Source organism: Mastigoproctus giganteus, chromosome 3 (genome assembly GCF_048544385.1).
Source record: "Mastigoproctus giganteus isolate SK-2022 chromosome 3, ASM4854438v1, whole genome shotgun sequence".
Taxonomy (NCBI): domain Eukaryota; kingdom Metazoa; phylum Arthropoda; class Arachnida; order Uropygi; family Thelyphonidae; genus Mastigoproctus; species Mastigoproctus giganteus.
In genome coordinates, this window is record NC_143577.1 from 224449339 (window position 1) to 224474467 (window position 25129).

The following is a 25129-nucleotide window of genomic DNA, read 5'->3' on the forward strand; positions in this document are numbered from 1 at the left end:
TAGACGTAACGAGATCTCCCGTGTGAAGGCGGACTTAACCAGATGCGGTTATCCATCCCATGTACTAAACAGATGCTTGTTACAGGCACAAGAACTTACTTCCAACCCAAGACCTCCGAAGCAAGTCGGCATATCATCCGCCTACATTCCGTATTATCCAGGAGTGTCAGGACGTATCTCGAAGATCCTGAGAAGTTACAACATAAAATGTGTACAATTACCAGGTAGGAACCTACGTTCACTTGTCTCCAGTGTGAAGACCCCTGTCACACCTGTCTTACGCAGCAATGTAGTGTACCGTATCACCTGTAGGGCCTGTAACAGTTGCTACGTAGGTGAGACATCGAGACGTCTCCAGGATCGCCTCACGGAACACGACAGAGCAATCCGGCTTGCCGAAACTGACCAGTCCGCGCTTGCAGAACATTTTTGGGCTACCAACCACGATCTTGACCCCAAGCGCGACTTTGAGATAGTGGACCACGCGCGACACTTTCGCCACCGCCTATGGCTAGAGTCACTAAACATAATGAACAACCCTAAGGCATTAAATCGCCAGAAAGGCATGCGTATACATCCAATCCTGGAGACAACCGTTTTATTGATGGATGATCACTGGCGCAAGGCAGCACACGTCCGTGCTACAACAATGACGAATGAGTAACGTGCCACAGTTTGCTTGTAATGTATTTAAAAATTCTGTCAGTTGAGAAAGGGACACGAGTTCCGAAAGCTTCTGGAAATATTTTATTTTATTTTATTTTACTGGGTATACTTTAAATAAATATCTGTTAAACTATGGACCCCAGTACTCCAGGCCCATTTGTCACCTTTCAGTTCTTTAGTTTTGATAAGAATGTCCTTTACTTGAGTTTTCTGCCTAATCCATGTGTTTCTCTTCTTATCTAACAGTCTGATTCCTAATATAATCGTTCCATTCTTCGCTGTGTAGTTCTCAGCTTCTCTTCCATTCTTTTGGTGAGTGCCCAAGTTTCACTTCTATAAGTCATGGTGGGGAGTATACATTTGTTCATTATTTTACGTTTCAGACAAATTGGGATATTGCTCCTCAGTATGTGACTATATATCCTGTGCTATCCATCCGAAATTTATTCTTCTCTTGGCTTCCAGCCATTTATCATTATTACAGCTAATGACTTGTCCCAAATAAGTATATGAATCCACCTTTTCAATTACTGCTCCTTCAATGATTATGTCCCTTTCTGTGGCATACTCGTTCATCATATATGTGTCAGAATATATATGCACTCTAAGAGAGAGAGAGAGAGAGAGAGAGAGAGAGAGAGAGAGAGAGAGAGATAATGTTTATTGCCCTTCACGGCCATGAAGCCAGGGGTTTACAGCCTCCAGCTACTTCCGGGATACTCGAACAAATATTTACAAAATGAAAAAAGGTAATTATACAAATGAAAACATATTTCAATACAAAGGAGAGAACTCCTCACGAGAGCTAGGTCTGATCGAGCTGGCTTAACATCGAGATAAGAGCACCAACTCAATCAGACAGGAGCAGATGCAAGGTACATATCAGTCATTGCTAATTAGTCCTGCTAGTCATAATTTTTTTCTGGTAAGTCCGGTCAACAACGAATTTGTTCAGGTCGACGTCAAGTGTTTGGGTTTGCTTGAGCATCTGCTGAGGGAGAAACCTGTCCGAGAGATGAAGTCCTGCTCAAAGCGGGTAGAGCTCAGGATTGGCCATAAGGGCAGCAGGAGGAATCCTCCAGCCATAGGTATCCCAGAATGAAGGTGTTGCAATTATGCTTGTTATCATCTTGACTGTTGCTAGGAGGCGTTGGTCGTCGATTAAGATGGGAAGTCGTGGAATCCCGAGAGGGTCGGCAAGCTGCGTGGTTCGAATCAGAGCTGGAAGGAAGAGCTGCTTCCTGTTGGCCCACTTGAGGAGCCAGAATTCTGTGGCAAAGAGTGGTTTCTTTATTGACGGTGCCGCTGACGCCTAAATTTCAGCAGCATAGAGTAAATGTGGAAAGATAACTCTTCTTATGTACTTCACGGTTGTCTTTTTATCTTTGATATGTAGGCGATGTTGTTTTGCTATCCATCGGAGTCTTGAAGCACGTGTGAGGAACATGTCTAAGTGGGAGTTAAATCGAAGTTTGGAGTCGAATACAACGCCTAGATCATGATGGTTGGACACAATTGGGATGGAGTGTTGCCGGCTGAAGGCTGGAGAGATGAAGGGGTTTGCTTCAGTGAATACACCATGAATTCGGACTTAGCAGGATTGACCTTGAGCCCAAACTGGCAGAGGTAAGATGTGACTGTGGTGAGAGTGTTTTTAATTTCCGCTTTTACCAGATCTAGGTCTTGACTGAGGATGATGGGAGTGAGTACATTGATATCATCCGCATATCTCAGTATACACCGAGAATGTGCAACCAGTGGGGTGATAATAAATGAAAACAGACGGCCCGAAAGGACCCCTCCTTGTGGGACTCCAGCAGTGACGGATCTTGTAAGGGTACGATCTCCTGTATGAAGCTTTATAACTCTGACATGCAGAAGAGAGGAGAGAAAGCATAGTATGTTTCCTGTAATCTGGAAGTGGCATTCCAGGAGAGTGAGAAGTTGGTTTACTTGGACGGCATCAAATGCGGCCTCAATGTCTAAGTAAGTAACAGATAGTTCTTGCCTTTTCTTAAATGCTGACAAGGTAGTACTCGTGATCGCTAACAGATTGGTGACTTGGTCTGTTTGGAAGGGAGTAGTGAATTTGGGCTGGATTACTGGGCAAGATCTGCTTAATGAGGATGGGGAGTAAGGCCTTCTTCAGGAGCTTCAGCAGGCTGGAAGAGTTAGGTCGGTAGTGTTTAGGTTTCGATGGCGACTGAACTTTAGCTAAAGGTTTGATGAGATAGTTTTTCTACTGCTGTGGGAAAACATGGTTCGAGAGTAATTGGTTGAAGATAAGTAAAAGTGGCTGAATAATGTACGGACTTGGGCATTTGAGCATGAATTGGGGAACTCCATCATCACCGGTGGTTGACGAGGCAGGTAGAGAATTGATGGCTACGATCAGCTGTTGTTTTGTGATCTGAATGATATTCAACACTTCGTGCTGGGTGGACTCTGTTGGTAGAGCCAGATCTGAGTTTGGCACAGGATTGCGGTTAATCCTGTGGCAAAAATCTTATGACGAAATCGAGCCAAAATTCAGGATCAAGTTGCAGAGAAAAGTGAAGGTTCACTTTCTTGTATGGAATTTTTCCTTTAGCCAGATCACGGTTACCGTACAATTTGATTGCCTCAGATTTCAGGCGGTCAAATTGAGCCCGTGCCCGTGAATAAACGATGCGGTCATTGACATTTTGCGACTGTTTCCATGTGCGATGGAGCTTTGCTTCAGCTGGAGACTCAATTTGAGTTCTGAATTCCACCAAAGTCTTGTATATGGACTGATTGTGACTTTTTTAGAGGCAGCATATTTGGCAACCATGTTGATCCAGTTTGTAAGCACGCTCACAGGTAGTTCTGGGTCACAAGTCTCTAAGGCCACCCAGGGAATGAGAGAGGCGGCTCTGATGCACTTGTCTACATCAAGTAAGCTGGGGCTAGTGATGTCAACCTTTTTATTGTCCTTCTGGCTTCTAACTTGGGGGCTGGCAGATATACAGTCACATGTATTGGGACATGATCCGAGTCAAATGACGTTTCTGCAATGTAATCAAGGGTGAAAGGGATAGAGGCTAGAACGAGATCTAAGAGGTTATTCCTCCTGGTTGGTGCTTCACTAATAAATAAATAAATTTTCTGTTTATACTCCGGGACGACCAAACGGTCAGAGGAGTTCACAAGATAGACAGAATACAAGAAAAAGCACCGTATTCAGCAGTCACGGGTTCAAGCCCGTGACTGCTGAATAAGGTCAGCACATCTCAAGTGTGCAAGAAGATCCTTTTTCAGATTAGATAGCTCAGGAGATAAATTGAAGTCACCAGAAATTAAGTGAGAAGCTGTGGGATGCAGCTGATTGATTAACCAGTTGGATACTTCAAGGATGATTTGCTGGGAAAGCGTTGGGGGTATATACACCACACAGACGTAAAACCACGAAGTTGTGTCCTAACGTAACGAGGATTGCTTAATAATTGGGCGAGTTGCTGGATTTATTATCCAAGAGCTTGAAAGCAGAATTCTTGTAAAATATTGCGACGCCTCCACCCTTGCGTGCAATCCGAGATGTGAATACGACCCCATAATCAGCTGGGGCAGCTGCCGCTAGGAAATCTTGATCATCATTGAGCCAGGTTTCGGTGATGGCGAGCAGGTCAAAATTTCCGGGGAGCAGAATTTTTCATCGTGTTAAGCTTGTTCTTAAGACTACGCACATTCTGATAAAAGATGGTGCAGGCAGGTACTCTAGGTACTTTGATGCGGACGGGTGGTCTCTGACATGGCACTACTCGATTCAGCAGGGTGTGTCTAGGATTGACGAAAACAGGGATCGGCATATTGGTGTTCTGTGTCTGTGCTTTTGGTTGCAGTAACGAGATCTGTGATTGCTATAAATCAGGGTACCACTGGTGGAAGTCCTTTCCATTACTTCTATATCGCTGCCCTTTGTGGCCGAGATATGGCATAACAAGAACTCAGCAGATCAGATTTCAGGATTGAAGAGTGCTTCAAAATCTGCAGCAACTACATCGATCTTAAAGGAGGAGTAGTAAGTGGGATATTTCGTGGATAGCTTGGTGACTCTACTATTCATTTTGAATGCATCAAGGTTTTTCACAACAGCTGTGGTAGCAGGGGACAGCCTACTAATGAAGACATTACGCGTCCGCTTGTCCATCGTTCCAGTGTTCGCAATTTGCATCTTGCTGAAGTGCGGATTGGTTCCAATAACTTTAAAATTGGGGCCCACTTCCTTAAGGATTGGATTACAGGTCAGTGTTCTCTGTTCTTTTGTTCCTTGGCTTGCAATCATTGCATACATCGTAGTGTCTCTATGGGTCTTTACATTTGATACGAACGTGGTCTCACTATAATGGTGACCTCTCGCGTTGTTTTAGGTGGGGCCACAGTTGCGATATACTTCAGCAGCCAAATCATTATCCGGTTTCGAGAGCGAGGACCCCATATCTGAGTTTTGTGATCGCGAGTAGGTGATAGCTTCATTGGGGATAGCTTCACAGCCTGATATGTATCTCAAAAAAATAATAATAAATAAATAACAATTGTACCTACGGGTAGAGATATGAAATGGTGGTATGAATGGTTGGTCATGTGTGTGAACTGTGGGGTGACCAAATGAAGGCCTGTGATCTGTTAAAAAAATTGTGTCTGTCATGAATGTCATACACGGAGGCGCTTGTGCTCTGTTCTGCATGCAAGATGAAGGATGACATGGGGCAAATGTGAGAGAAAGATGTAACTTGCTTCTTTGTTTACCCCTGAATATATGTGCAAAACAAGTGTGTTTGTGTACATGTAAGCATGACAGGTATGTGACTGACTGAGTACAAGTGAGTCAAAGGAAGTAACCCCTTAACTAAGCCCGCACGAGTACAAGTGATGTGCTTCGTTCACTGACAAGGCCACCATAACTTGACTGCAGTGGGGGATTGCTGACACTGGCTTCAGCTGGTCAGGCCAGTGCGGGATTTTCAGTGCACAAACAGCCTGATAGTGATCTCTCCCCAATACTCAGGGCTTCACCAACCATCTCCTCACCTCCCATCTCAAACCTTTTACCAGGTGGATGTAACCCACAATACTTTCACTGCTCTTACTAGTCCCCTCATTCTCCTGGAGAGTGGGTCTGCTTACAGGGTACCCCTCTGTCCCCTTAACTTTTGAATTTCTGGTGGGGAAGTCTCTATCATCCACCTCTTCACCTGTATTCCATAACTTCTTACACTACCCCTTAACTTTTGAATTTCTGGTGGGGAAGTCTCTATCATCCACCTCTTCATCTGTATTCCATAACTTCTTACACTATCCCTTAACTTTTGAATTTCTGGTGGGGAAGTCTCTATTATCCACCTCTTCACCTGTATTCCATCACTTCTTACACTATCTCCCTAGCGCTCTTTCCAACAAAAACTCTTTTGTTTGTTTGTTTTTCAGAGCTCTCTCTGGCAAGCTCAGTCGATACCAGGGTTCACCCAGCCAGAGAACTTGATCCAACTGCCTGGCACGGCTCCCCGCACCTGGTACGGTTACTAGGGGGTCGGTGGTGTTCCACAGACCCCTGGGATAAAAGACCAGATAGCCAACAGAACCCTACACTACACTACATAAACCACATATCACTCACACTATCTGGCCTATGTATTGTCCGACCACAATGAAAAGAACCCTGTCAATCATTCTACCCCCATTGAAACAGAAGAATTTTCATTTTTGTTTGGGTTCTGTGAGCGCTCGCAATGCAAGATTGCTGTAAACGCATACTGGTGGCGGAAACAATTTCGCAGAAGTAATACTAGCTGCTTGTACTCTTACCCAAACTGAAAAGAATTATTCTGGCTACAGAATGATTGACAGTACTCTTCACATGGTGGTCGGACAGTATTATGTATTATGTAAACATGCAACGAGACGGGGGTTTGGTGTTCTGTCGATGATTTATCAAACAACTGCATGTTGAGATAGAATGTTTATAATTTCCAGGGTATAAGACAGTTGTGAGATTGCAGTTGGAATACTTTGTCCAGGCTTGTATCCCATACCCAAAAAAAAAAAAAATATATATATATATATATCGAAGTTGAAAAGGTCCACAGTCCGGAAATTCGAATGATGATACTGACTAAAGTGCGCTCAGATAGGGAGAGAGACTTAAAGTATCTTGCTATATACTGGTAACCTGGAGGGGATCTAATGGACGTTTATGATGTTCTGAGAGAGAATAGTAAAATTCTAAAGTTCTAAAAAAAATTATTAAATAATTAATAATAGATAATTATTAATCTAAATTAGATAAAATGTTATTACATTTTAGAAGCTGGAACCAGAGAGCATAACTTTAGACTAATGGGAAAAAGTTAAAGACTGGATTGTTTTCCTTTACCCAGCGAGTTGTTAATTATCGGAATAAGTCATCACCATGGGTAGTTGAGGCAAATGACTTGGGAAAATTTAAAGGCCTGCTGGTAGGTTTATTTTGTTTTCATTAGGTTTATTATCATTTTGTTTATTTTTTATTTTTAACTGAAGTTTAACATTGACAAATGCAAAGTACTGCATATGGGTAGCAATAACCGAAGAGAAACGCACCAACTATGTGGTACTACACTCAGGGAAATGGAAAGTGAAAAAGACCTGGGGGTAATTGTGCAGTCAAATATGAAGTTCGCTGAGCAGTGCAGAGGGTCTGCCAGAGCAAGTCATGGAATCTTGTCAATGATATACTGTATAGGAATTTTGTTAGCAGGGACAGGGAGGTGATTATCCCGTTATACAAGGCAATAGTCAAGCCACACCTAGAGTGCTGTGTACAGGTCTGGAGGCCGCATTTTAGGAAGGATGTAGAGTTGCTAGAACGAGTACAGAGAAGGGCAACAAAGATTGGTGAGGGGAACAAAGGGGTGCGCTTACCAAGAAAGGCTTAAGTTCTGAAAATTGCAGCGCCTGGAGAGTACGAGGTGATCTGATTGAGGTGTATAAAGCCTTGAATGGGTTGAGCAAGCTGAATGCTGATGGGATTCTTCCTCTTGTTCAGATTAAGAACCAGAGGGGGCACAGATTCAAATTGAGGAAAGACAGTTGTAGAATAGATGTGCGGAAATTTGCCTTTAGCCAGCGGGTAGTTGATTGTTGGAACAGATTTCCATCTCCATCTTTTGTTGTGGAAGTTGATAGCCTAAATAAAAAAAGGCTGAGCTGGACAGGCATTTGGAACGAATGGAGGGGTGAAATGGGAGGGGGGGGGGGTTTGGCTGATGCTGCATAAGCTTGCTTTCTTGCATCGTATGCCTCTACTAATTCTAATGCTAATGATAAAAATAAAGAAAATAAACCTGTTAGGTTTGTTCTTCTTTTTTGTTTATTTTTGCAGCGAATGCCTGCCTTTCTTTCACCTATGCCCAATATTAATACTAATACTAAAATATTTACAGGTTTAATTTTTATATATCGTAATTATAAATGCCCCTCTTCAGAAAGGTCATAATATCATTTGCGATAAATATGACATATTTAAGATGGACTAGCTAGATTCACAAAAATTAAATTAGTGCACCTTCCCATATTTACTGTTTTCCTGAATATAGTTCAATACGGTTCCCTGAAATAAAAAAGGTGTAATTATCTGTATTAAGGGGCCCATATATATGTAACGTATATATGGGCCTCTATATATACAGATAATGAAACTCATAAAGTTTGCTTATCGCTTATAATTATTTGCCTATGCGGATTTTAACCCTAATGAAAAGTTGGAAATTTTATTTTTAAAATTTAGCACTTGGTTCATTCTACATTTAAGTGAACTACAGTAACTAATGAACAACAATTTATGCGCAAATTTCTCATGTACGATGATATATGAATCATTGTAAATTCCATGTGTTTGTCTTTCCTATCTCTAGCAGAACGTCTAATTTTAGCTGAATCGCATTTAAGAATACGAAAACGATCCTTCTGGCCACTTTTGTTTGTTTTTAAGCACTTAATGGTTTTTTGAAAGTTCCAAATGACTTGGCCGTTATTTTTCAGCAGAAATCATCGTCTGTGTGAAACGACCTTTGACGTTTTTGAAGATCGTTAAAATGTAATGTGACCTTGTGCAAACGTTCAGTAACTGCTGGAAGCACTTTCGTTTTTTATGAAACCTCCAGTAATAGAAACGACGTGTAGTAAAATAGAACCGTATACAAATATTTCTCTTATATCAAGAAGCAAATAGATGTTCCTATGTGTTAATAAATATGAAAAATTAATTTACAGTAAATAAAATGAGGGCGTCTTTGTTTTTAACTTTTACCCCCATGATAATACTGTCCTTGATTTCTGTGGAAATAAGCTGCTGACTGTGAAAGTCAGTGTCTATAATACAACAGTGACTGAAAAGAGAAGAAAATGCTTGAGCAATGCTATGACACAACGTGGTTTCAAGATAAAATAATAAAAATAAAAAAAAAGCTAAAGTTCTGCATCATGGAAGTGTGTTCTGCATCATGGAAGTGTATTAATTACATTATGGCATTCAACAACGAAAAGTTCGATTCGTACCCACCTTCATATATGTGGATGATGTGCGGGTGTTGAATAGACGACATAATCTGGATCTCTCTCCGTATCCGAATTAAGTCTTGTTCATTTTCAATTTTGCTCTTTTTGATTGTCTTGATGGCTACCTAGGAATGGAAAGGAAACGAATTATAATTAATAATGGACTAAGTTATTATTTGCTTGTGCTTAAAGGAGTATTTTAATGATCATGGGAATGCTGTGCACAGGTTCCTGCCTGCACAAACGCATAGTTTGTGTATTTTCCAATTTGTAGAGAGGAGGAACTTTCCAATTTGTAGAGAGGGGGAGCTCCGTTATTCATTCCCAATAGTTTGTAAAGTTTTAATATCCAGATTCAGATTCATATTGATGTGGGTAAATGCTACTTATAGTTAAATAATGTGTGCTAATTTTCATTTAATTTAATTGTTTGGGTTATATTTTAGAAAATAAAATTTATGATTAATTCAAAGTAATTATAAATAATTACTGATGAAATATTCGTGACATAAGTTTAAAAACCGGAGACATGTACAACAGGTGTCGTTAGACATAGCCTTGAATCTGGAGAAGCTTCACCTCCTGCACCAATAGGTGAAATTGAGATGCATTTTTATTGTCTTTTGGAATTTACTGCATAAATAGTCAAGTATTTATTTCTGATGATATTCTGATGTTCGTTACAAGAATTTTTTTGTGTTAATATACTTACAATGATTGGTAAGAATAAAGTGAACACCACTCAGTAATGAAATGGATTTTGTGTTGTGATACTTTGAAAAGCTAATGCGGAGAGTTGATTCAGCCTTTTGATAACGATTTTGACAGTCCTTTAAAACTACAAAATTCCGTGCTGCCACCACCGGCTGTGTTCTGTTTGTTTTCCTTGCTCATGGACTATCGCACTGCCTCGCAATTTCTATTGAAGTAAAGCCCGCTTCAAAACTGCCAAGTCGATCTTGTCCCATTCCTGTTGGCAGACTTTCCACAAACCTTCAACAGTTCTGGGACGGCAGTTTCCGAGAGCTCTTTTCAAAAGTCCGAATGCGCAAAAATCCATGGGTGCGGAGTCAGGTGATTTAACAGGTATATATTCAAACGTGATCGAACGAATACCTGTCACCGCTTCCATTCTCCGCAAAAAAGCACAGGTGGAACGTGACTGTGGCTGGACGCTTTATCCTGGTGCACCCAGACCTTTTCAGCGTCAGAACCGTACAATGTCGGTATTTCACGTTCAAACAACGGCTGTAGAACTTCAGTCTGGTAATACACTGAGTTTACTTTCACGTTTTTAGCGAATCTACGCAACTCAAATTTCCCGTTATAACAAAAACCGGCTACAACCATAAAACCTCGGCCAAAAATTTCCTTGCACTGATGCGCCCATGTTGGAAAGGACTTGTCACCTTGTGGACGGTAATAAATTGCTCGAATTTTGTTGCAATAGGAAAGGTACATCCACTCTTCGTCCAACGTTGCTACGAATTTCTGCCTTTTAGCTGCCCGATATTTTTCGGGGAGTTTTCGAGCACTGATCCGCCGCTCTGCAATGTGCCTTGCTCCTAGGTGGTGTACAAGGGCCTTGTGCTTCTTCTCCAATTACAAATTTTCGTTGATTATGCGACAAACGGTTGACTGAGATGTTCCCACACGTGACACTATAGCTCTTTGGGTTTTTGGATTTTCACCGACAACGAGCGACTGCACTTTTCGTACTACCTCCCTCGTTCGACTTGGAGCAGGCTGCAGTTTCTTCGGTGTTTTCCGCCCACTTGCAGCAGCTTCGCGGAATTTTCCTTTGCCATTCAAAACCTTATGGATACCGAACTTCGATACACTAAAATTTTTGGACTTGCACCTATCAATAATTTTCCCGTAACTGTACCCTTCTTCGGAAAGTGCGGTTATGTAACCTTCCAACCATGGGTCCAATTTCTGAGGTATATTGACATTAAAACAACTTCTACAACTGATACACCTATTCATAAGGTTTGGGACTGCGCCTGCGGGAAAAAAAATTACATTTCTGCCATACGTCACAAGCAGGATTAATGTCAAAATCGTTATCAAAAGGCTGAATCAACCCTCCGCAAAGGAGGTGTAATTAGCCTTTTGTATTTAGTATTTAGTAACGCTATAACGCTCTGAAATGTTCGGGCGTATGCTGATTTGAATCTGTTAGATTCAACTCACTATGTATTCCAATTATGTCCATATTTTTCTGATTCTTTGTTCTAAATCACAAGTCGGCAGCTTACGGCACCAGTGCTACGATATGATTTCAAAGTACTGCCGACAATTCGCTACAAAGATATATTAGATGTTCCCAGTTCTGAAAAATCCCGTTCAGTGTGTTTCAAAGATTCCCACTGACATTGGTTGCACCCATCTTTGCAAAACAGCAGTATGTTTTATTTTACATAACAGATTCTATAATTTCGGAAATTCATCATCAGCACCAGAGGCCCCGCACGCTAAAGTGAGAAACGCACCCGAATCTCCACACCAGAATGAATTGGTGTTCCAATTGAAGAAGAATTCCTCAAGAAACAGTTTTTTTCTTTTTGTCGTTATTGTGTGGTAATGAGATTCTTCAATGAAAGGTTCGAAAAATCTCCTGAGTATATTAATACTAACTTTTTCTTGTAGCTTTTGGTCAAGTGGAGTTTGTCCTGCCTCTTCTAAAAATTTTCGATCAAATCACAGATGACTGTACAGAAGCACCCGTTGAATTCATATTCAGTGACTGCACACGATCGAAATATTTTCATAATTTTGTTTTTTGTTTTTGTTGCCATTGTTTCCGATAGCGTTTATAAAATTGTAAATTTATAAAATTGTAAATTTATAAAATATTAAGATTTGATTTCTTAAATTCGATATTAATTAAATCATTAATGGTAATGTATTTCAAAAATACTTAATTTGAAATACCAATTGAATATATAATGTTTAGATTTTTTTAAATCTCTTATAATCTGCTTTTTAAAATATTCGTATAATATCCGCTTGTGAACCGGATGTTGCATTATGATCGTCTGCCCAAGGATGCTTATATCCTATTCTCTGATCACAGTACATTGCAAATTAAAACGATTAAATTTAGTCACCGAGAGTAAGCGAGTAACGTATTCCTTCCAATTTGATTGAAACTTAATTATTTATTATATTTATATATTAGCTAATTAATTTTCTATTAAAATTACTAGTTGCTGTTATTAGCGACATTCAACTTTCTGTTGTCGTTTTAAAAAGTTCGCATAATTTCCTTACATTTAACCTTCCAGGTTGACACGTAACATGAATTCTTTCAACACCTAGCGTCGGTAATCAGCTATGATGTAAGGAGGGAAGTGAGAGGAAAAAAAAAGGAAAAAGAAACAAAAAAAGAAGCCAGGAGTGCGATGTAGAATGCTTACATAAGAGAGTATTATGGCGACTGACTCGAAATCCTCATGACGCGAGACAGCGGACATAATATGGCACACAGCGTGTGCAGTTCTTAACGAAAGAGTTGCGAAATTTGGTACAAGTTCGGGGTCATATAAAAAAATCTCTTCCATACTTGTGGAGCTCTTTCAGCAGGTGAATATGGAAGAAAAAAGTGTTAAGCTGCGTTTAAATTCCGCAGAAATTCTTTAAAATATATTTTGTAATAACATTTGTTTAAGTACAAGCGTTAATTTATTTTAAAAGAGTTGGTATTTATTTAAAATTAGGAATTACTTAATTTTAAAACATTTCAATTATATAAACCCCGGGGGCTCATATCTGGTGAGTATGGGCTTGGCACACCCAGGGTCCTGAGCTGGATATCATCATTCTTCTCTTTCTTGATGATTCCTTTCTACTTTTGACTCTCTCTCTCTCAGGGTAACTCTGGAATTTTTTTTTTTTACTGGTGCAGCATAAGCTTCAGGCTTCCTTGCACCATATGGCTAATAATAATAATAATAATAATAATAATAAAATGATTCAATTATTTGGTAAATATGAGAAATAAATTATAAATTTATGAAACAGTATGTCGATAATACTACTGAATTTGAAAGACAAATTTTTCTAGCAGAGTTAACCAGATCTGTTGTGTGAAAAATTTTTTACAGTAAGGCTTAAAAGTTAATAGTTTTTTGTTTGTTTTTTTTCCCTTCATTCAAAATAGTTCTAGCGTTCACCTCCAGAGGACCGGATATACATATTAAGATGTTATATACTTATGAAATGGGGAAAGTAGAGTTTTACTTTACTGTATCGTACTAAACTATTTTATTACGGTCACCTGGATATGTAATTTCAACTATTGTATTGTGCCTATAAATTGCGTGGGTTCTCTGGTCGATTTGTCTGCTTTGCTGGACGAAGAACCCCGAGTTCCGGGAGAAAAAACCTTTTGCTATCTACGCCTGAGACCGACTAACTCAGTCACGGAATGAAAAAAGCCATAAAACTTCCTAGTGTTATCGGCCGGATTCGAACCCAGGCCTTTTCCACCCGGAGTGAGAAGGACGGTGGCGATACCACTGTATTATACTGTATATAGTGTTAACTGTAATGAGGCTCCGGAGTTTCCTCCAACTACGTGTCAAGCAATGTGACGGATGAATGCATACTCTGTAAATTCCAGATTTATGTAGGTTAGTGCGTGTTCGTTTGGGTTATATTGGTTGTTTTGTTCATCCGGCCTCAGCCTAGGGGCTTGTGTTTTCACACAGAAACCTCTAGTTTACGGTCCAGCTCCACGAGAAGGCGGGCCGGGCAGTAGGGAGTATAAAGCACTGGCGGGGCGAACCCTGTGGTAGCCAAGGCTACAAACAGGGAAAGCCCAATAAAAAAAAAGTGAAACTTAGAAGCGAATAGCAGGGAAATAGGAAGTGGGAGGGGGTTAAAGTGGTAGGGAGAAAGAAAGGGACAGTAGTGAAAGCGCCCACCTGATTGAAAGGGGACAGCAGATGGCTCCCCAGGGTAGGATGCCTATCCTGCTCTAGGGATGGGGGGTGATAGTAGGCAGTACGGGCGACCTACCAGGCGAAGGGGGAGGGTGACATCCAGTGTGGGGAGGGGGGAGTGAAAGAACAACCACCCCGGGTGGTAGGAGTGAAAGATCATAGGGAAAGATATCCCTATGTTGGAGCGTCTTTTTGGTGCTCTCTCCCACACTGACCAGTGTCTGCATCCCACACCACGCCAGCTAAGTAACCATGACATGATGTCTGCTTGAATGGGCATGGGGCCCTACTGGTCCACATGGACACTCCCCCATCCCACAATCCAGGTGGGGGGAGTGGGAGAGACAGACTATTTTTTTCACTCATGACCCTTATTCACTCTGTTTTCATTCTGATTTTATGCTTTTTTCTTACATTTTATAATATTTAAATTTTTTTGTTATGTTTTTTTTTTATCCATCCATCCTCTTTCTCACACCGGGGGGGGGGGGGGGGGCAAGCAGTGGTGTGTAGTGTAATTTAAGATAAAATACTTGCTTTAAGGTTAACTTAAATAAAATAATTAAAATGCAAGGAACAACTAAAATGAGGGTTAGTATTTATAAAACTTACTAAGAATTAAAATTTGTATTCTTTGAATTAGAATTTGTATTATTCCATTCATTTTTCAAATATTCATTTCACTTATTCAATTGCATTCTGTCTGCACTGCATTCAATTCCATTCTGTTTACACTGCACTGGGGTGCAGTCCTGGCTGCATGTCTTGCATTACAGGGAAGTATACAGTGGGTGTATTAGTATCGCTAGTAATTAAGTTCAATCGTGTTAGTATGTATACACTAAGATCATATATCTAACAAATATGTTTTCATACGCTCATTTGGATTTATACCTTCATTCACTCTCTTTTTACCAAAACTCTCATTCACTCTCTTTTGTTTCCTTGCTGGGTCACTCTCTTATACCAAACTTCATATTCTTTACCTTTCACCACAATTCTTATTCACCCTATGACATTCCTTACCTTTCACCATAATTCCTATTTCACCCTATCACATTCATTCAGTGCCCAGCACTTTCACACAGTTCTTTCGAATTCATTCATCCTTCTTTCATTCTATATTGCATCCCCTTGCAATAAGCTTGTTAATGTTATTTAGCTGGGTTGCTTCCCTGGCTGCTTGTACAACTCCCTCTCTTTTATAATTAGTGAGTGTGGGACCCTAGGTCCCTACTCATTGCAGGGTAACCCTGGGGGGGAGGAGAGGGCCAGTCATCAGTCCGGTTGTGTCTTGTCGGGTATCTTTCCGGGTGTGAGTACAGCTATCCTCTCAGATTTAAATGTCATCATCTAGGCGGGGCCGACCGGGCTAGCCAGGTAGGTAAAGTCCCTGCCTGGCAACCCAAAAGTTGCTGGTTCGATTCCCACCTCGGGCTTGGATCATAGTAAAATGGAAAACCTTTGGGAGGTGCAGTATGGCCATAGAAGCTGATTCGCCAAAAACTAACCAAAAAAAAAAAAAAAAAAAATCTAGGCGGGAGGCATGGGCGGCACTTTGGCTATTGATTGTTGCTTGGCTGTGGGAGAGGCCGTACGGCCTGTCTCTGCATCTTATCGTCTAATTTCAAATACCTGTTGTGTAAAGTTTGTGAATGCTTTGCATATATTTTCATGATAAACTGGTGTTCCTGTTTGAAGGGATCCAATTTCAGCTATTAATTGTGTTCTTTGTATTTCATAGATTGTACATTCATAAAGAATGTGTGCCCAGTCTTCACTCTCGCCACAGATATAATTTGGGTCATCAGTGACAACCCTAAGGAAGTTTGCTTTGCCTTTAAGGAGCCGTGACCTGTCAATATGAAGGTTGTAAATAGTCCAAGGGCATACCACTTTGGTGGCGTTGGACTAACCATTGCCACCTGTGCCAGAAATCTTTTGGTAACAGCACCTGTGGTTTCCTGCTCTCAATTTGATTGCCGCTTCTCATAGAGCCTTATGGCTATTCTCTTCCTCTCAGCCTTGGTGTTATTGGCTGTGTCTAGGGCTATCCCCAGAAATTCTGTGGGTATGCCCTTCTTGAGTCTATAATATAAGCCTCTTTTGACTATTTCCAAATAAAGTGGGAGAGCTTTAGCCAGCACCTGCAGTACCGGTGTGTTCACAGTGCAACATACCCTGGTTTCTGTATTGTACTATGTGAAGAAGGATTATGCGGACATGAGTTGTGTCTCTTTATGTAGGGGGGTTCTTGAACTTTACTTTGTGTGTGTGTGTGTTAACCGCTAAAGCAACTGAGGCAATGAGTCGTCAGTATATATTGTCTGTAAATTGCGTGTATTGTGTAGTCGATTTGCATGTTTGCCGGATAAAAAATCAGGGAGAAAAAATCAATGTAACTCTCCTGAGACCAATTAACTGGTCCAGGTTGTTAAAAATGCCGATACAAATTCTTCGTGTTATTGACGGCATTCGAACTCACAGCTTATTGTCCGGTGTGAGGACTGTGATAATGTCCACTTCCCTATCCGCCTGGGCCTGAACGGTAGTTCAACTCCGTCGTAATACACTGTGCTGATATATAACTTTTTTGTGTCACCTCTTCGAGGCAGGACAAAGTCAAGACTTCGTGTTGACTTTGTCCTGCCTCCATTCTCCGCTACTCTCTCTCTCTCTCTCTCTCTCTCTCTCTCTCTCTCTCTCTCTCCATCTTAAACCATCATCTAAATGGCGTCTTTGTGACATTTTTACAGCGGTAGTTATCTTGAAAAAAATACTGCAAGAAATAATCACGAAAAATTCAAAATTTACATATTTTCATGTTTATAAGGTTATGTGTGACTGTTTACAGGCTGAGACAGGGAAATGACGGATATTTGGTTCTAATTTTATTTGTAATTTGAAAAGTATTCGCGTTTTTGTGTTTATTCACAGGTTTCGGCTGGGTGCTATAACTAGCCGAAACCTGTGAATTTGAGAAATCATTGATTTCGATTTTAACCTTTTTGTTTCCAAAATTGCATCGCGCTACAGTCCAAATTGTATTAGATCAGAAAATAAAATAAAAACAAAGCTCAAGCGCCACTACAGTAAATTGAACCAAAGTAATGATATGCAGAATGCACATTTTCTTGTATAAAATAAAATTGTGGCCTAAATTGCTCTTACTGTCTTATAATGGGTTTGATTATTTTGGGGAGCGGAGTTTGAACTCTTCTTACGGAAACTTAACTTTAGAAATATATTCGTTCCATGAATATATTGCTTCATTATTTAAAACAGCAATTAATAATTGGTTATTTTGAATGTGATTAAATTAACATTAAACACTCTTTTACCAAAGCTAGTAACACGGAAATCCCCTGCAATGGCATTACTTTACCCTGTAATTAATCAGGAAGAACATGCAAGGAGCACTACAGGTGAATGCAGACACCTCATACAAGAAAATAAAAAAAATTGATGATGAAGCCATTCCTGTGGTTTTCTTTCTTTCATTTTCCTTTATTTTTCTTATGAGTGTTTTCTTTCACCCATGAAACTCCTTTGCGTAGTCTTCTTAATTCGTAGTCTGCTTAATTAAAATTTGCACTACAGTCATGGAGGGAATTCCGTGTCAGTCGCTTTCTGTAGTACAGCAATACCTCGCACAGTGCGGCTTCAATCAGTGCGGGATTCAGTATAGTGCAGTTTATAATCTGCGACTGATGATTCGTTTTATAATCTGCGACTGATGATTCGCCTTATAATCTGCGACTGATGATTCGCCTTATAATCTGCGACTGATTCGTCTTATAATCTGCGGCTGATGATTCGTCTTATAATCTGCGACTGCTGATTCGTCTTATAATCTGCGACTGCGATTGATAATGCGGTCATATATGGCTGACATTTTTCTAAAATTTTCTAAAAGGTATCATTGCGACGTTTAAAACATATTATTTGAGATGAACTTTTTCTCAAGCAATAAAGGCTACAACTGCAGAAGCTGCACCATCTTTGGCTGAATTCTGAAAAATTACAACATTAGAAATTCTATCGAAAGCATAAACGAAGCGTGGCTCGAAGTTAGCGAGAGTAACATGAGAGCAATGTGGAAACAAGTTTTGCCTCATTGCGCACGCGATTCCTGCGGGTTTAAGTCCGAAATTCAGGATGTTTCCGAAGACGTCGTCAAAATTGTACACAATCTTGGATTCGAGTCTTTGGAAATGGCTAATGTTCGAGAATGCATTGACGCATATTCTCAAGCTTTCGATAACGATACTCTCCTTAACTTAGACCAAGAACGTGCATATGAGGAAGCAGAAGAAAGTCCAGAGTGTAACGAAGGAGCTAGTAAAGTGCGAGAAAAAGAATTTCCCTTACAAGGACTTGAAAAAATGTTTAAGGCAGTGGAAACTGCTTCAGACATAATTATGAATCTTGATCCAGACGTAGAGACCTTGGTCCATTAATTCCCGACAAGCGTTAGAAAATGCCGTTCAATGTTACCGAGAACTCCACAAAGAAAGAAAGAAAAACATAGTGGTGCAACTTAGATTAGATATTTTTCTTTAATCAGTAAAATTTTCGAGCTTTCATTTTTTCAAAATAAAATTGTCGTTTTCCTTTTTCAAAATAAAGTTTATCAATTAATTTTGTTCTTAGTCTACCTCATTACTATTTGTATTTATTATTTTTCTAACTAACCATACATAATTATTTCTACTATAACAAATCCTTATGATTTTTTATAGTATCTGATTCAGTCAGCTGTAGTTTTTTCCACTGGGCGAGATATTGCTGTATATAGTGTTCCATGTCTTTATTTCTCCATTTCTTTAATTCCGTTTAATTTCTAGCCGTTAATCAGTTAAGTTTTTTATTTATTTATTTATTTTAGATGCGCCGCATATATAGAAATATGGCAGCTATTATTTCCTTTTCTTCTTCATTTATATATTTATTTAATTATTCAGTTCATGGTTTTATCCCTAAACAGCAGGTTGCTAGTGCGGCTTACATTCTTTTAATTAAATTTCACTTCTATTAATTAATATCAGAGAAAATTAAAATCCATTTAATTTAAGCCAAAAAAAAAAAAAAATCGGACACGCCTTAAATGTTAGAATTTAGAAATCTTTATTGCAATAATAATAATAATAATAATAATACAATGGATACATTGCAATAAGCCCTTCACGGCCACAAGGCCAGGGGTTAACAGTAATATTACAATATATAAGAAAAAGAAATTAATAAATTAAATATAAAAATGCATATGTGAACGAATAAAAGTAAATACAGCTCAACACTCGAAGTACAAATTTGTATAATACAATTATAAACATCACAATGTACAAAGAATATATAGGTGGAAAACTGCAAGGTTGGTTGGTAAGCCATCTTCATGTCATATTGCTGGATTTCGGCATTAAGGCGAGCTTCAAGGAGAAGGATCAGGGACAGGGAAGTACAATTTAAGGATGCGGCGTCTGTACTCCTTATCACAAGAAAACTTATTAAGGTCAATATCCAAAGACTGGGCACATGAAAGTAGCTGATATGGCAGAAACTTATCGGATAGGTGGAGACGGCTGAGATGTGGGCACAGAGTTGGAGTCGCTCTGAGGGAAGGCTGAGGGACTCTCCAAGAGCACAGGTCCCAGAATGATGGTGCCGAGATCTTGCCAGTGATCATTTTTACAGTTGTGGTAAGGCATTTCACCCTAATCAGCGTGGGAAGCCTGTGAATTTTTATCAAACTGGCCATTTCAGTTGTCCTTAACTGTGGAGGAAGTTTATGTTTGTTTATGGCCCATTTTAAGAGCCAAAACTCAGTAGAAAAGAGTGGTCAAATTGTGCTAAGGGCAGCAGATGCCCATACTTCTGCAGCATATAGAAGCGGTGAGTATACTGTGCTTTTTATATATCTTCTGGTGGTCGTTACTTCATTAATATAATGCAAATGCTGTTTGGCCATCCATCGGAGTCGAGCTGCCTGGGTGAGCAGCTTTTCCATGTGGTTACCAAAGCAGAGCTTAGGATCAAAAACAACCCCCAAATCAGTATGTTTCTTGACGATGGGAATAGGGGAATTGCATAGTGTTGGCTGAATATAGGAAGGCGTTTTCTTTAATGAGAATATCATAAATTCAGACTTTTCTGGATTTATTTTTAGTCCAAACTGGTTGAGGTAGTTTGCAAATTCCAGGAGTACATTGTTAATTGATGCTGTTATCATGAGATCATCATGTGGAGAAATCAGTGTGAGGAGGTTCATATCATCAGCATGACATGGAGTATCATGCCTGGACTCAACAAGCGGCGAGATAAGCGCTGTAAAGAGCCCAGATAAGACGTATTGATGCCCAGTTACGTATTTATGCATTACGTAACTGTTTTAATTAAGAAAAAGCCGAAATTTTAAGCATCATTATTTAAGAAAAATATTTTCCGGTCTTCTCTGTACGAACATTTTGTCTCGGCGGTGTACATATCATTTGCCTATGGCTCGCAAATTTATAAATCCGCTCTTAGCCATAGTAAGCCACTTTTTACGTCCGCGACAGTGTTGCTATACAACGGTGGCGCGAGGAACTTTTTTTGGACTTTTTTCACTCCGTGGATGAATTAGTCAGTCTCAGGCGTAGATAACAAAGTTTTCTCCCCGGAAAAATTGCGATTTTTCGTCCATCAAAGCAGGCAAATCTACCAGAGAACACATGCAATTTACAGACACAATACAGGGTAGTTGAAGGTAACTTTCCTGGTGACCCTAATATAAGAGTTTTCATATGGCGGAAAACCACTGAATCACTTGTGAATTGTGCAAATAATGTGTTTTGCACTGCACTGTGGGTTACAGAAATGATCGAAATGCATTTGTTAGATGAGATATATATCTCTGTGAATGAAATCCATTAAAAAGACTCCACCTGATATACCTAATTGCCATAAATATCTTCCCAAAGGGTAAAATGCGTAATTAATGGAAATATGAGAAATCATGCAAATGGAAATCATGACAACCAAACATGCATTTTATTGCATTTACGTGTACAAACTGAAATGACAAGTTAACGTAATAGTATTATGTACTGTAAATCAGCAAAATAAATCCTCGATATTTTGTTGTTCCTCTTCGAGCTGCAATTACAGCTTTGCAACGATCTGGCATAGAGTTAATCAACTTCTGGATATACGGTTGCCCAATTTCGTAGTACCACACCCTTATAATGCTCTCATGCAGCTGAATTTTATTTGTTGGCTTTTGAGCAATTTTAGATGACATTATGTACCAGAAATTTTCAATAGGGTTTAAATGTGAACTGTTGCCTGGCCAGTCCAACACTAATGCCAACATTTCTGAGGTATGACTGCACCTTAAGGGAGAAAAACATTGGTGTAAGTATGTGTTAAGCCTTGTGAGACAAGAAGACAAACTCATCATTAATCTAAATAGCCTAAAACTTATCAATTTTGCTGTGTGGCAGAGTGCTGAGTCCTGTTGAAAAATGCAGTTTTGGACGTCTGTATGGTGATCCCTAATAACGGGTTTCAGGCACTCTTCCAAGATAGTGGTGTAGGTTTCTGCATTCACCGTTCCGTTAATAAAATTAATTCGCCCCACCCCTTTGCTTGTTATTCATCCTCAGACCATCTGACCGGCGGGGAACTTTACAGATGGTGTTATGCATTCAGGATGGCATGCCTCCGATTTTCGTCTTCTGACATATCGCTTCCCATCCGAGCCATGCAGGTTGAATTTCGATTCGTCAGAAAAGATGACTGTGTCCCATTGCTCTTTTGTCCATGAAACATGCGTTTTAGCCCAAGCAAGTCGCTTCTTCTTGGGCTGATAGGCATGCAGACCACATTCCGAAAGCCGTCTTTGGATAGTTCGTGCACTTGTTTCCACACCAGACGTCATCTCAAAGTCCAGTTTTAGATCAGGAGCATTAGCATGGCAATTACGAAGGCATAGCCGTTTCAAATATCGACCTTGGGAAGGCGTAGTCACTCTCTTACGGCCTGATCCAGGTCTTCTCTTCACATCACCGGTTTCGCGCTTTAATTTCAGCACCCGGGATACTGTTCACTGGTGGCAGCCTATTTTATCAGCGATAGCACGCGTATACAGAATAACACTATACTTTTTTTTTCTTTCTTGGTGTCAACTGAACATATGGAGCCATGCTTACACCTTCGTAAAACAGGATACTAATGAGCGTGTATACCCTTCCAACGCCGTATTTATAGAAACGGCTGATGCAATACCTTGCAATTACTGTCTGATGCAATAGAAGCGTTATCTGACGCAATACCTTTGCTTTGCAACAAACAAAATGACTGTAATCAAACAATATGTTATACAGTTCATTACAAATGTTACTTTTTTTTTTAAAGGTGATGCAGTTTTTTGTCCGCCACTGTATATACCTGCCAAACGGTGGGTTCGTCCTCTAGCGAGAAGGGTGACAGCGTCGCGTTGCCCAGGAACCAGGTATCCCATGAATTCTGTCCTTTAAGTGTATAGTAAAGATTAATGGGAAAAGAAAGAGTATGAAAAAGGAATTAATTATGGACAAAGGCAGAAAAGACCTAACGACCATGGTAGTATAATAAGTAAGTAAATAAAGTTATAAAGATAAGAGAAGTAAGTAAATAAAGTTATAAAGATAAGAGAAGTAAGTAAATAAAGTTATAAAGATAAGAGAAGTAAGTAAATAAGATTTGTGAAGATGCGAAATAAGTAAAAAGTGAGAAAGAAGAAAGAAAAGAGGAAAGAAGGGAAAACATAATAATAATATTATACAGTATACTAATAGTATAGACATAATAATAATAATAGTATATACTAACAGTATAAACATAATAATAATAGTAATACTATTATTATTATGTTTTCTCTTCTTTCTCACTTTTTACTTACTTTGCTTATCTCCACAACACGTATTTCTCCTTACTTTACTTCTTTTATCCTTACAACTCTTATTTACTTACTCCTCTTATCATTACAAATTTATTTACTATATATATACGCGCGTGCGCCCACACACACACGCTTTGCATGTTCTACAAATTGAATAACCAGTTTTTCAATTTGCTTCCTTTTTTGAAATTGTACCAGTTGATGCCTTTTAAGAATTCTCCTGGTCTCCTCCAACAGGAATCGCATCGAGACTTCTCGAATGGGACAAATGCCGAAACCACTGTACTATCATGAAGGAAGAGAGAGAGAGAGAGAGAGAGAGAGAGAGAGAGAGAGAGAGAGAGAGAGAGAGCAAATAACACAGTCAATTATGGCTGGCGCAGTACAATGGGGCATAAAGCTTAAAAGTACGAGAATTATAATCATTTAGAATAATTTAATTTTTTACGGTTTCAATAATTCTCGCAGAATGCAAACCTCTTCAAACTATCTTTACGAAGTAGTCATTAAAATAAAACAAAAAGTGTCTATTTTAGAACAAATTCGATTTTCTATTCGTATTCGTATTCTTTTTCTATATATATTTATCTTTTCTCTTCATATAAGGAATACTTTAAATCCTCAGTGTGTAGACCCTGCATTGCCAGGGATAAATTTATTTCTGTTAAAGTTTCAGGCTAGAGAAATTGTTCAAGAATGAACCTAAGAAATAATTCATTATTCACGGACAGCTTTATTTGTGGCACGGGTTAAAAGTTAACAACTTTTCATCAATTTTAATAAGTAATTTTAATATTAAGAATTTTGTGTTAAATTCCTAAAAATTTGTAAATTAGAAGTTGTCATATATAACATTGACGAGGAGGGAACTGTCGAAGTTTCCTGATGATTTGAGAATAGGAACGGTGATTAACGATCAGAACTAGGCCATGTTGCTTCAAAATGATTCGGATCCGTTGTTTAATACACCTTAACTATTTTGCATCGACCTAAGTTGTCTGTAATATTAAAGCATCTAGAAAATGAAATCTTAAAAGTCTGTCATTGAAGAAATCACATTCCAGAGACTTCCTGGTCACGATTCTTTTTTAAATACTAATTTCAGCGATATGTTCGATTATGTAGTTGCGGAGAGGTCACCAGCCCAGAAGCATAGTCTGGAACATGTAAAGCTTTCGGCTCCAACATCCTAAGTGCCATGTCAGGAAGATGTATGGTTTCGGCTGTTTTCATCATTCATATCAACGTCTGTGCATGCGCGCGAGAGAATCACGTGGCTTAACTTGGCACAAAGTGCAAAAAACGTGTATTTATAAATAAAGAAAAACAATCATAAAATGCAATACTACGTTCAGTAGATATTAAAATTTGCAGTACTCGGATAATTAATTTTCTCCAAAAGGATCAATTATTTAATGATGATAATGTTGCAAATGTTTCAGTGATGTGTCGATTATTTGCCTTTGTTTGCCTGCATTTTCCTTTGTAAGATAACATACCTTTGGAAGTTCTTAATAAAAAGAAAAAGTGATCACTTAAGTCAGTTTTTCTCAACCATTCGAGTTACCTTAAGAAATATTGGACACATAAAGGGTTCGGTGTGTATGGCTTTGTATATTTTACAGATTAAACATGAAATTATGGCTGTTACGAACTTAGAGTATCTTCTGTGATCGAATGGTAAGAAAATTCACGCAGGTGCTACAAATTAGGTGAACATGGCGCCTAAATCAACATGATGAATCACTGTTTGCTTAGCTACTTCTCTGCCCTAAAGAAAACATCATTAATTATGTTCAAGACCTGGTACCTTTCCAGAGCTATTTCTAAAACATATAGTTCATTCATTCCTTCGTTAAAAATCTTACCAAAAGCTCCGATATTCAGTTCGAGCATTCGTCACCTTGTCTTTCATGTCATGAATGCTGGAAAGTTATCTTCTTTTCGTTGAGTTTTTAAACTGAGGAAAGAGAAAGAAGTTGCTGTGAAAAAAAAAAAAAACTAAAATGATTAATAAGGTGATGATTAGCTGTATACGTTT

General features: G+C 39.2%; 1 protein-coding gene across 3 annotated transcripts in view; it reads right to left on the reverse strand.

The window, feature by feature from the left end:
• LOC150088787 (uncharacterized) overlaps positions 1 to 25129 on the reverse strand; it is a 127115-nt gene that overhangs the window by 45780 nt on the left and 56206 nt on the right. For 2 of the 3 annotated variants that reach the window (XM_090369654.1, XM_090369655.1), the window contains one exon: positions 9224 to 9344. The exons of the other annotated variant lie outside the window; for it this stretch is intronic. In XM_090369654.1, the coding sequence (XP_090225780.1) occupies positions 9224 to 9344 (121 nt within the window). The remainder of the gene's footprint in view (positions 1 to 9223; positions 9345 to 25129) is intronic. 3 annotated transcript variants of the gene reach the window in all.